This window comes from Stegostoma tigrinum, chromosome 15 (assembly GCF_030684315.1).
Source record: "Stegostoma tigrinum isolate sSteTig4 chromosome 15, sSteTig4.hap1, whole genome shotgun sequence".
NCBI classification, from domain to species: domain Eukaryota; kingdom Metazoa; phylum Chordata; class Chondrichthyes; order Orectolobiformes; family Stegostomatidae; genus Stegostoma; species Stegostoma tigrinum.
This window is the reverse complement of record NC_081368.1, coordinates 22,035,251-22,047,749: the sequence shown is the minus strand read 5'-3', so window position 1 is coordinate 22,047,749 and position 12,499 is coordinate 22,035,251. Positions and strand designations below refer to the sequence as shown.

The window sequence follows — 12,499 nt, the reverse complement described above, 5'->3', positions numbered from 1 at the left end:
CAGAAGAAAGTTGCCCTTGGAGTTCTCAACGTTCGCTCTACTCTCAAGCACCACCCTGGATAAATCAGTACGATTGTAAGCACTGTTTGGAGGAAGCAGGGTGCTCATATTCCAGAAGGGGGCTTCAGTGTCTTTATCGAAAGGGTCAGTTATATCACCACTATCTGAGCTACCAGAATCCTAAAAGACAGCTGTTAGACTGGCTGTGTGTCAAGTGGATGGGGAACTAACAAGAGGGAAAAATCAATTTGACCTCCGTCTTACCAAACTGCCTGTCACAGACGCATGTAGCCATGATTCTGCACGGAAGAGTGACCACAGCTTAGTACTTTTGCGGACCAAGATCTGCCTTCACATTTTGAATTGGACACACTAGAGGTTCTGTGGTACTACCACTGTGCTAACTGGACCAGACTTCAGATAGATTTTGCAACTCTAAATTGGGCATCCATGAAATGCTGTGGGCCATCACCAGCAGAATTATATTTGATCACAGTCAGTAACCTCAGAGCCCAGCATATTTTCCCTAATGTCAGTACCACCACACCAGGATATCCACCATAATTCTATGAAGAATACAGGAGGACATGTCAGGAACAGTACCAGGGATAGAAGAAAATGAAGTGCCAGCCTGGTAAAGCTGATGAACAACACATGATGCAATCAAAAGACTCAGTGGTCTCTCACCAACAGATCAGATCAAATCGTGCCACATCTAGTCATGAATAGTGATGGATAACTATACAACTAATAGGAGGTGGAGGTTCAGTTAATGTAACATTTTCAACAACGCCCAAGCAAAGTTGGGGTCAGGAATCGAGGAAAACCCTCCTCGTGTTGAATTCATATCTAACATAAAGGAAGGTTATTGCAGTTGTTTAAGGTCAGATATTTCGACTCCAGCAGGAGTTCATCAGGGTAGTATCTAAAACCCATCCACCTTCAACAATGACCTACTGTCCTTTTTGATGGGATATTTGGCACCATTCACAAAACCTTAGATACTGAAGCAGTCAGTGTACATATGCAACAAGACCTGAACAACTAGGCTTGAGTTAATACGTGGCAAGTAATATTGCGCCACAGGTGCAGGTGAATGTTCCTACGCCTTAAGGACTGCAGCATCTGGAAAAGGCTGCTCTCCACCATCATCTCCAAGGCATTTGGGAAAGAGCAATAACTGTCAGCCAAGCCATTGATGGCCACGTGCTAGAAATGCATAAAAAGTGTTCTTGGCAAATTTTCTTCCTTTCCTGTTATTTTATATGTGCATGGTTTTCTTCAAAATTTGAATAAAATTACCACAAAGCAGGAAATATAATGACAAAGTCTAATGCATCAAAACAGATCTTCAATCCACCATTTCATGAACTTTCTCCTGTTGTCTTCATTGAACTCTTACTAATTTTGATGAAAAGTCATAGACCTGAGATGCTTAGTCTATTCCTTTTGCTAGATGCTTGACCTGCAAAGAATTCCAGCATTCTGTTTTTATTTCCTAATAGGAAATTTCTCTGTTCGTTTTCCCTCGTGCTTACATAGTTTCCCTTAAACACATGGATGCCATTTACCAGAGCTGCTACCTGCAATGAATTTCATATTCCAGAACCTCTTTAGGAAGAAAGGAAACCTTCACAACTGTTGGTATTGTTAGTGATTTTAATTAACTATCCCTAATTTAGAAATCTCCCATAAGTTGAAGTGCTTTGACTTTGTTCATACTATCAAACCCTTTTATGTTCTTGAAGACGTCTGTTTGGTCACCCCCTTGTCTTTTTCTAGAGCAAGAGTCAGTTTGACTCTGATTCCCTGATAGAAATATCTTTACAACTTGGTACGTTTCAAATAAAACCTTTGTGCACCGTCTTGGGTACATTTCTATGCTTGCTATAATATGGAGTCAAAACCGTGCTTGATATTGCCAATTGTGGACTAACCCAGGTTCTATACATATTTATTGAAACTTGTCTGTTTTTTGGAGTTCTGTTCCACTAGGAATGAAACCCAGTGCTTTGTTTGCTCATTTTAATGGTGTTATTAACCGTGTTGCTACTTTCAGCAATTTGTGTAATCCACATCCCTTTGCTCCTCTGTCATTTGACACTTATTATCGAAAACAGGCCATGACTTTCTGCCAAAGATGCATCGCCTCACAATCGACTGTATTGAAATTTATTTGCTATTTACACACCCACTCTACAAGTTTATTAATGTCTTGTATTTTGTGGCATTTTTCCATCGTGTTAATTATAGCCCCCAAATTTGGCATCACCTGCAGATTTTGAAATTGCAGTTCTAATTCCCAAGTCCAGAATTTTTCTGTAAATTACCCACGTTGGTGAGTGTGGAATACATTCTCATTTTTGGCAATCTGTAGTTACCCATAATCCTCAATCCTGTTTTCTGCCTGCTGCCTGAGTCTGCATTCTGTGACCTGAGTCATAGATCTATTAGGAAGTAGCTTTGCAAAGATCTTTTTGAAAATCTAAGGATATTACACCCAATGATCTAGCTTTGTCTTCTCCTTTTTGCTACTTGGAAAAAATTCGGTATTGTTGATCAATATGATCTTTTCTTTTGGAATCTAATTTTTTTCTTTAATATCCATGTTCTATTGTATCTTTTAGAGAAGATTCTGCAGTGTTTCTGGTATTATTTTAAAGTTGACTTTCGTTCTCTGGATGACTTTTTCAAATATTTTAAAACTGAGCATATATCCCAAATATCAATATCTACCAGTAAGAATGGCTTAGTAGAACCATTTCTGATTAAGTTGGTTGAGACCTAAAGAACATAGCTATTAGTCTTAATCTACGGCAGCTGAAGAGAGAACCAACAAGAAGGATGGATCTACATGACTTCATCCTCAGTAATCCAGCTATTGCAGATGTGCCCACCCATGACAATAATAGGAGGAGTAACCACTGCAAACCATGGAGACTAAGCCCTGCTTTCACCTTGAGCGTACCCCACTACTATTGTGCTAAATTGGCCAGACTTGAAACAGATTTAATAACTGAAAATTGAGCATTCACAAGGCAACATAAATAGAATTGTATTCAATCACATTATTATGGTCTGGCATTTCAGCCTATTGCTTGTCAAGCCATGGGTGATCGACCCTGATTTAATGAAGAGTGCAGGATAACATTCCAGGAGCAGCACTGGGCACACCTTCATACCAGGGATTATCCCGAGTGAGCCTTCTCTGAACTGCCTCCAATGAAATAATATCTTAGAAAAGGGAGACAAAACAGCTCCGGATCCTGTCTCCACAGCACCAGTTGCAGTAAAATGTTCCTACTGTTATACTGCAAACCCCTTGAAATAAGAGTCAACATTCCATTAGCTTTCCTGATTACCTGCTGCACATGTGTACTAGCTTACTGTGTTTCATGCACAAATACCCCTAAATCGCTTTTGTATTGCAGTTCTGAATAGTTTTTCTGCATTTAAATAATATTTTCTTTTATTCTGCCTTCCAAATTGAACTACTTCGCATTTTCCCACACTATGCTCCATTTGGCAACATTTTGCCTACTTAGTTAACCCACAGATATCTCTTACTAAGCTGTTTATTTGCATCTCTTTCACAAACTGCCTTTCCAACTATTTTTGTGTCTTCTGCAAGTTTGTCTGCAGTATGTTCACTTCTTTCCTCCTAAGTCATTAATATATATTGTAAACATTTACAGTCCCAGCAGTGATCCCTGTGGAAGCTCACTGGTCACAAATCACCAACCTAAAATAAATCCCTTATCCCCACTTACTGTTTTCCTGGCCATGAGCCAATTCTCTATTTATGCCAGTACAGGACCTCAACACTGTGGGCTCTTATATCCTTTTGTGAAGTACCTTGTTGAATACCTTCTGGAGGTCTAAATGCAATACATCTGGTTACCCTCTAACCACTCTGGCTGAGACTTCTCAAAAATCTTTCCTAAATTAGTCAGACATTTCCCTTTGAAGAAGCCGTGCTGACTCTGCATGATTAGGTGATGATTTTCCAAATGTTTTGCTTTGACTTCTGTAGTAATTGATTCCAATAATTCTTTTCTAACAATACATGTCTTAATTGACCAATAGTTACCTGTCTTTTGTCTCTGTCCCTTTTTGAATAGGGGTGTCACATGGATAGTTTTATAATTCTCTTGTACTTCTTCAGAATTAAACAGTTGTTGGAAAATTACACCCAAATGCATCAACTATCTCTGGGCACCTCTTTTAGAAACCCAGGATGCAAACCATCAGAGCCAGAGACTTATCTGCCGTTAACTGCACCAGTTTGTCTAATACTAGTTCAGTGATTGCAATGGTACTTAATTCCTCCCTTATATTCTTTAGCTTTAGTGGAACATTTGAGTTATTCTCCGCCATTCCATTGTTCCCCAAAAGCATTTCCCCAGATTTATTTCCAAAGGGTCTATGTTCACCTTGGCTCCTCTCTTCCTTTTTATACGTTTAAAGAGATTCTTCGTCAGTTTTTAATCTTCATTGCTAGTTTACCCTCTTGGGTTTATTTACTGTCTTTTTATATCTTTTTGAACCTCCTTTGGGTTCTGAATTTATTGCAGTTTTCAGGGCTATTACTGACTTTGGCCTCCTTTTATGTACTTTTTCTTTCAGTGTAATACTGTCCTCAACTTCCCTGGTTAGACATGGTTGGCTTATCCTTCTCATAATCTTTCTTCCTTTATAGAGATATTTTTGCTGAGTCATAAATTATCTCCTTAAATGTCTGCCACTGCCACTTGCTTACTGTCATTCCTGCTAAACTATTCATCCATTTCACTTTAACTAACTCTATCTTCATTTTCACCGTAATTCACTTTAAGTTAAACACGGTTGTTTCTGACCCAAGTTTCTTGCCCACAAAATATTCTGTCATGTTATGATCACTACTTCTTAGGGGATCTTTTACTCTGCAGTCATTTATTAAACTGTCTGGCCAACCGTTACCAGGTCCAAGACAGCCTGCCCCCTGGTTGGCTCTGTGATCTATTGCTGTAGGAAACAATCACTAATGCAATATGTGAATTCATTGCCATGGCTACTCTTTCCAATTTGATTAACCCAATCAACATCAAACCAATTCAAGTCACCCATAATTATTGCTCAATTCTTATTGCATGTTTCTGTTATTTGTTGATTTAAAGCCTTTCCCACAGAGTGGCTAGTGTTTGTGCACTACTCCTACCAGTGTCATTATTCCCTTGCTATTTTGTAACCTTAGCCCAAATGGATTCTTCATCAACCAAGCTTAGATCATTTCTCTCAACTGTCTTCATTTAATTTCTTATTTAATGTTACCTCCCCACGTTTCCATTCCTCCTGTCTCTCCTAAAGATCAAATATCCCTGCATGTTAAGTTTCCAGTTTTGATGTCCTTGTAACTGTTTCTGTAATGGCTATGAGGTCATATTCATTTGCCTTGATTCGCACTGTCAGTTCATTTACCTTTTTCGGAATGCTTCATGTATTGAGATACAATGCTTTAATTTTGTTCTATTATTGAGTTTCTTTGTAATATGAAATTCACACATTCTGCCCTTTCCTTTTTATTTTCTGGTCACAATCAATCTATCAGCAACCTTTCCTACCTTCCCCTTTGCCTTTTGATTTTATGATTTTCCATGCAGCTGACTCCACCTCCAACTGTTTAGTTTAAAGCACTAGTTATGAGATTTGTCAGAACCCTGGTCGCAGCATGATTCAGGTGGAGCCCATTCCATTGGATCAGCTCTCTCCTTCCCCAGTGTTGGTGCCAATGTCCTCCAAATTTGATACTGTTGCTCCCACATCAACCTTTGAGCCACATATTTGCCCCTTAATGTCGTTGACACTGAGCCAATTAGCTTGTGGCTCAGATAGTAATCTAGAGATTAATACATTTTTTGGCTCTGCTTTTTAATTTAGTCCCTAGCTGCTCATACTCCCACCAGCAGGTCATCTTTTCTTCTTCTACCTACTTCATTGGTACCTATGTGGACCAAGACACACAGATCATCTCCCTCCCAATCCAAGTTCCTGTGCAGCCCAAATGAGAGACCCTGAAGCAGGGCACCAGGCAAACAACACAACCTTTTGAGACCCTCAATCCTGGCTACAGAGATTAATGTCAATTCCCCTGACTATACTAATCTGGTTATTTCCTCTTTTCTGCCCTCTCTTAACTGGCTCCTTTTACCACGGAGCTATGATCTGTTTGCTCATCCTCTCTACAGCCCCAACTCTCATCTGCACAGGGAGAAAGCATCTCAGACCTGTTAGAAAAGCTGAAGTGCTGATACTCCATCAACACTACCTCCTGATCCCTCTGCCTGCCTCACTCATAGGAACATCCTCCTGTACATGCCTACTGCCCGAATTCGACATAGTTAATCTATAGGTGTGACTGCCTCCTGAAACGCAGCATTCAGGTAACTCTTTCTCTCCGCGCCCCCCGCCTTTTTTTTAAAACTCATTAACAAGGTGAGGGCGACACTGGTTAGGCAGAATTTATTGCCCAAAGGGCATTCAAGAGTCAACCATATTGCTGTGGGTCTGGAATTACATGTTGGCCAGACCAGGTGAGGATGGCAGTTTTGTTCCTTAAAAGGCATTAGTGAACTGGATGGGTTTTTTCCAACAATCGTCAGTGGTTTAGTGGTCATCATTTGATCCCTAATATCAGATTTTCCATTACGTCGCAGTGTTTGAAGCTCAGAATCCAGCTCATCAATTCTGAGGCCTGAAGCGACCACCACTTGCTACAGACATGGTCACTATGAACCACAGTGGGGTCTGCTGGATCCCACATCAAGTTGAATGGCAGAATGTGACACAATGCTTTCTGCTTACTTGAATGGGCGCATGTGCAACAATGTTCAAGCAAGACTCCAACCAGGTCAATGCAGCAAGCTTCAGTGGCTTGTATGCACCACCTTCAACACTAGTGCTCTGGGTGTCCCTATAATCCAAGGACTGTACAGGTATTATAGTTTTCTCCAGGGCATTTGGCTAGGAGGGGGTGGAAAATGCTGTCCCAACCAGTGACACCTAAATCTCAGGATTTTTTTAAGTCTAATTGTTTGCTGTTGTTATTGCCAGTGAATTTTGATATGTCTTTGTCCTTCTAGCTCCATCTACGTTATACATGTATGGATGAAACCAATCTGGAGTTGAGCTCAATTATCTCAATTATCACTTTTCTGTTTTGGCTGAAATTAGAAAAAAATAAAGTTAATACTTATTGCACCTTAATATTTACTGGCAATGGTCCAATTTACGGTGCCATTAGTAGATTTGACTTCACTTTTGACAGGCACCTTTAAATAATTCTACAATTTGTTTTGTATTGTACAGGAAAAGCACAATAGTGAGGTTGCTGTTCCGATTCTACGAACCTCAATCAGGAAACATTTATGTGGCTGGTCAGAATATTAGAGACATTAGTTTGGAAAGCTTGAGAAAAGCCATTGGTGTTGTACCACAGGTAAAGATGATTTTGTCCAAATGTTTTTCAGGTCTCGCTGTGTAGACGTGTTTTAAATGTCTTGTTTAAGCAGTTGCCATATACAGTCTTGATAAGAAGGAATGTCTGGACTGTCTATGTAAATTTGATATATGTAAACAATGGGTGGAGGGAGAGATGCAAACTGCCACACTCATAATTCACATAACATGTGATACTAGAGTAAATTGCATTAAATTCATTGCTTTCTTAAAGTCACCACCCAAATTGTTAAATGATTCTGGTTGCACAGTAATGGTCTGAACTATTCCTGCTTTGGGCAAACTGAAATTCTGAAAGGGCAAACCCAACTTGAAGCTGACTGCAATGACAGATGGCAGGCTGTTGTTTTTCTGATTTAGAATAACTTAACTGCATAAATATATTAACTGTGTTGGATTGCTCCTGTGGATTTCGCCCTGCATGCTAATCTTCTGAGGGTTTGAAAATGAGTAAACTGTGTATGCAGCAAATCTTCACGATCTAGTGCATTTTAAAATTCTGAAGCATTGAAGTTTTGCCCAGGCCACTAGGTGGAGTGTTTAAATGCTTCAGGCTCTCTATACAAGGTTCTGTCTGTGTGAAGAGTCAGATAGTGGTGGCAGGCTGTAACTTGGTTATTGGCTCATGTTTCTCAAGCGGTGTCACCGAGAGCTTCTCAAATTGTGGGTCTCAATTCCCCAGTAGGATGTTGAGGTGAGCTTTAGGGACCATGAGATAATACTGGCTGAACTTGGACTGGTTTCTGACAGCTGCGAGGACCCTTCAAACACTTGCATACTTCTCTTGTTTGTGTGCCTACATAATGGACTGCTAGCTGAAGCTCGATTTTGCTTTTCTAGGAAAAGCCGGAGAATTAATAGAACAGGTGTATACTTTTAGACAAACCCGGTGTCTTTTTATCAGCTGTCCTCACACTCAACCTCTTCTGTTTTCCACAATCCCCCAACCCATTCAACTACTAAATCTGACACCCCCAATTCACTCAACAACTCCTAGCCCAACATTTTCATTCCAGGGTGTCTGAAAGTTGGCTTAAAAAGAGGTTGCACCATGAAAAAGTTTGGGAAGCGCTGGTGTAGCCTCTGAAGCACCTTGAAATATATTTCAATGTTAAAGGTGCAATGCAACTGTAAGGTAATATTTGTGTTCAAAAATTAATTTGAAAGATATATAGTGTGTGCATATACCTTATCCATTGTGATACAAACATACAAGCAAGGAACAAGAGTTGGCCAATTGGCCCTTTAAGCTTGCCCCACTATTCGATGGGCCATGGCTGGCTGATTTTAATTTCAACTCTTTGTTCCTGCATGTACCCGATTTTTAATCATTCATCTGCTTAGTAATCAAGAATGTCTCTAGCTCTGCCTTAAAAATATTTAAATATTCTGTATCCATTTCCTTTTGAGTAGGGAAGTCCAAAGACATTCAGTCTACTGAGACAAAAAATGTTTCTTCATTTCAGCCTTCAATGTATGACCCCTTATTTTTAAACTGGTATCCTGAGCTGTAGGTTCTCACACTTAATCTTAGTGTATTTCATAAACTGAATGTCACAGCACTGCATACTAATATGTACCTATTTACTCTGTTCTATGATACATGACCATATAAACCTGGAAAGTTCCACCTTCCATCTCCTGGTATTTGTAGATTTTGCTGATTCTGTTGAAGACTTTATCTAACCCAACGTCTTTGGGTGAAAGGCAGTAAACCTGTTTAGATTTCTGTTCTTAATCATTGCCTGGTGTTGACTGGAAAGGATGAGATTGAGGCTTTTGTATGGTCAGATATCCTGCTTGAGTTCATCTGTTTGCCCAGTGATTTTGCTAAGCAGTCACTGCAATCTTTGGAGCCATGCTTTAGGAGAGAAAGCATTGCTATGGAAGACAATACCATTGATTATAACTAGTGACAATGACCAATAATAACCACTCAAAAGACACTTGAATGCATCATTTTATCTTACCACTGCTCTCAAGTTATGTAAACACTCTGAGACAAGCTTTTAAGTTGAGTCCAAAGTTTTTATTTTCACAAAATCAAATCCTGAGATATTTTTCATACTAAAACTAGATTCTCTTCCTGGCTCCAGTTTTTATTACTGGGCAGGTCAGATCCCAAGCTGAAAAATGACTTGATAGATCATATCAGGTCTTCCACTGAAGCAAGCAACAATGCTGCAGATTCTGTTTTAACAATAAAACAGAAGTTTATTGTACACAAGAAATGAAAATCAAAATAGAATAAACTGAATTATTCATTTATATGGCATGTGAAACTTTCATAACATGGTGAAATAAAATCCCAAAAGCATTACTTTACAGTGCTCTCTCCAGTGATAATTCCCTTCTCTTTCACATATAAAGGGGTTAATTTAACTGTGGCTTTAATTCCCTGTCATTAGAATCTGATAGCTGCTATCAGGCTACTGAGTTGGGACTTTCTCAGTTTGTAATACCTTCCCAAATAATTTTGGTCGAAACCTTAAAACTAAACTACTTAGACTAAGGCCTCTGATGAAGGGTCTAGGCCCGAAACGTCAGCTTTTGTGCTCCTGAGATGCTGCTTGGCCTGCTGTGTTCATCCAGCCTCACATTTTGTTGTCCTAATTTATTCCTTAACTGTTTTAACCTATGTCCTTGAGTCAGGAGCAACTGTTTTACTCCCATCCGGCTTCTGCTAAACTTCTGCAAAACCTGTCAAACTGGAACAACATTAAGCACACGTACTTTTTTAAAAATTGAACCTGGCTTCAGAAATACTTATAAATTGATCGTTAAACTCATTAAGATGTAGCAAAACCCACATACTGCTTGCTCAATCCAAACTTGAAAATAAATGATATCAAAATTTAGATAAGTCACATCTCTTAAATTACAATTGATGTATCTGATGCATTTTATTTGAACCTGTGACAATTCCAGATCTTGAATGAGAACTTCGAACAATGGTAATCAATTGAAAGGACTGCACAATCAACACATTTTTAATCAAACTTTATTGTACGTTTAAAAAAATTAAGCACTAGACCCCGGCATATATAACTATAAGTTAGTGTTAGCAAACATTTTCCTGGAATCAACCCAATGGTATGCTGCAGCCCTCCAGAATTTACCTAAAATTCTTCTCTGTTTCCAAGCAATTCTTGGAGGTGTGAAATTTTACAGAAGCACATAAATGTATGAACAAGGAGCCCTTCAAACATGCTCCACTGTTCAATAAGGCTAATCTGATTGTGACACCAAATCTAGATTCATACATTTTGGTGACAACCCTTCAAACACCTTGCTTACCGAGAACCTGTATACTGCTACCTTAAAAATATTCAAGGACTCTGCTTTCGCCACTGTTCCATGGAGAGAGATCCTGAGACTCAACCATCTGAAAGCTTACTATCTCTTTTAAGTGGGCAACCCCTGATTGGCAAAATACGGCCCCTTGTTCTAGATGCTCCCATAGGAGGAAGCATTATACCCACATCGGTGTCAAGGTCCTTCAGGGTTTATATTTCAATCAAGTTGCCTCTTACTCTTCTGAGCTTCAGTGGATAGGAATCTAGCCTGTCTAACCTTTCCTATGACAACCCGGCCATTCCAGTGACTAGTTTAGTACGCTTTCTCTGAAACGGTTCTTCAGCATTTACATTCTTAAATAAAACGGCCTGTGTAGTGCACATACTCCAGATATGGTCTCCTCTGTGCCCAGTATGTAGCATAATCTCCTATTTTTGTATTCAATCCCTGCTCTGTTAAATTATGTTCTATTAGCTCCCCTAATTATTTGCTGTACCTATATACTAAATGTTTGTCTTCATGCATTTGGACATATGGACCCCTCTGCAGCGCCTCTCTATTTAGATAATCTACTTTTTATTTCAATTTTCCTGACAAAGTCGACAATTTCACATTTTTCCACATACTCCATTTGCCTCATCCTTGCCAACTCACTTCAGTATCTTTTTGTAACTCTTGTATCCTCTTCACACTTTAGTTTCCTACCTATCTTTGTGAGGTCAGCAAATGTGGCAACTGTAACTTCTGTCCCTTCATCTCAGGCATTCATTTCAATAGTGTGTGGTTGAGATCCTCTTGCCCTTCATGTGACATACAATTCATTGCATCTTACAACCTGATAAAACCATTTGACACCTACCCCTCATACCTAGTGACTAGCCATCCTTCTGTTAATATGCTGCTCCCTACATTGAGGTTTTATTTTCTGCAATAACCTTTCCATAAGGCACCTTATTACAAATTATGGAAATCTAAATGCAATGCATCCACCCATTCCAGTGTTGTTGGAGTTGAGGGGAATGTGACAGTATGGTCTTGACATAGAGGTTCAGCCATGATGATGTCGTATAGTAGAGTGAGCTCAATGGGCTAAATGGCCAAATCCCATTATTCTCCGAGTCAAAATAAGATCACTTACTTGTTTCTACAATTAACTCTACACCTTGCTCTTGCCTAAATTTTCCCTGACACCATTCCTTAAAAGTTTAGAGGAGACTATATCAGATGGTCACTTTAGCAGCAAGTAACTGGAAGAGTTTAAACAACTTTGTCAAACATCCATTTTTTTATTCCCAGCAGTGGTGAAATTCTATGTACGGTTGTTTTTGAGGTCAGATAATGATTACTACATTTGAAAATGTAAAGCAGCTTAATTTGTGTGTGCAGCGGTTAGGTGTTTTAATGTGTTATGGTTTTGCATATGAAATGAATATAATCAGTCATCATTTATTAGTTTTGCAGTTGCCATTGCTTTTTGTTCTTTGATTTCTAGGATGCAGTCCTATTCCATAACACCATCTTTTATAACCTTCAATATGGGAACATTGCTTCAACGCCAGAAGAAGTATACAATGTTGCAAAGCTTGCTGGCCTTCATGACTCTATACTCAGAATGCCAAATGGTTATGACACTCAGGTTGGTGAACGTGGATTAAAACTTTCAGGTGAGTTCAAGGAAGACTGGAAATTGTGATTGGAGGCACTAACC

At 39.3% G+C, this 12,499-nt stretch overlaps 1 protein-coding gene across 1 annotated transcript in view; it reads left to right on the top strand.

Annotated features, from left to right (window-relative positions):
* abcb7 (ATP-binding cassette, sub-family B (MDR/TAP), member 7) overlaps positions 1-12,499 on the top strand; it is an 86,675-nt gene that overhangs the window by 57,303 nt on the left and 16,873 nt on the right. The window contains exons 12-13 of the mRNA XM_048544499.2: positions 7,345-7,474; positions 12,284-12,455. Coding sequence (XP_048400456.2) covers positions 7,345-7,474; positions 12,284-12,455 — 302 coding nt within the window. The remainder of the gene's footprint in view (positions 1-7,344; positions 7,475-12,283; positions 12,456-12,499) is intronic.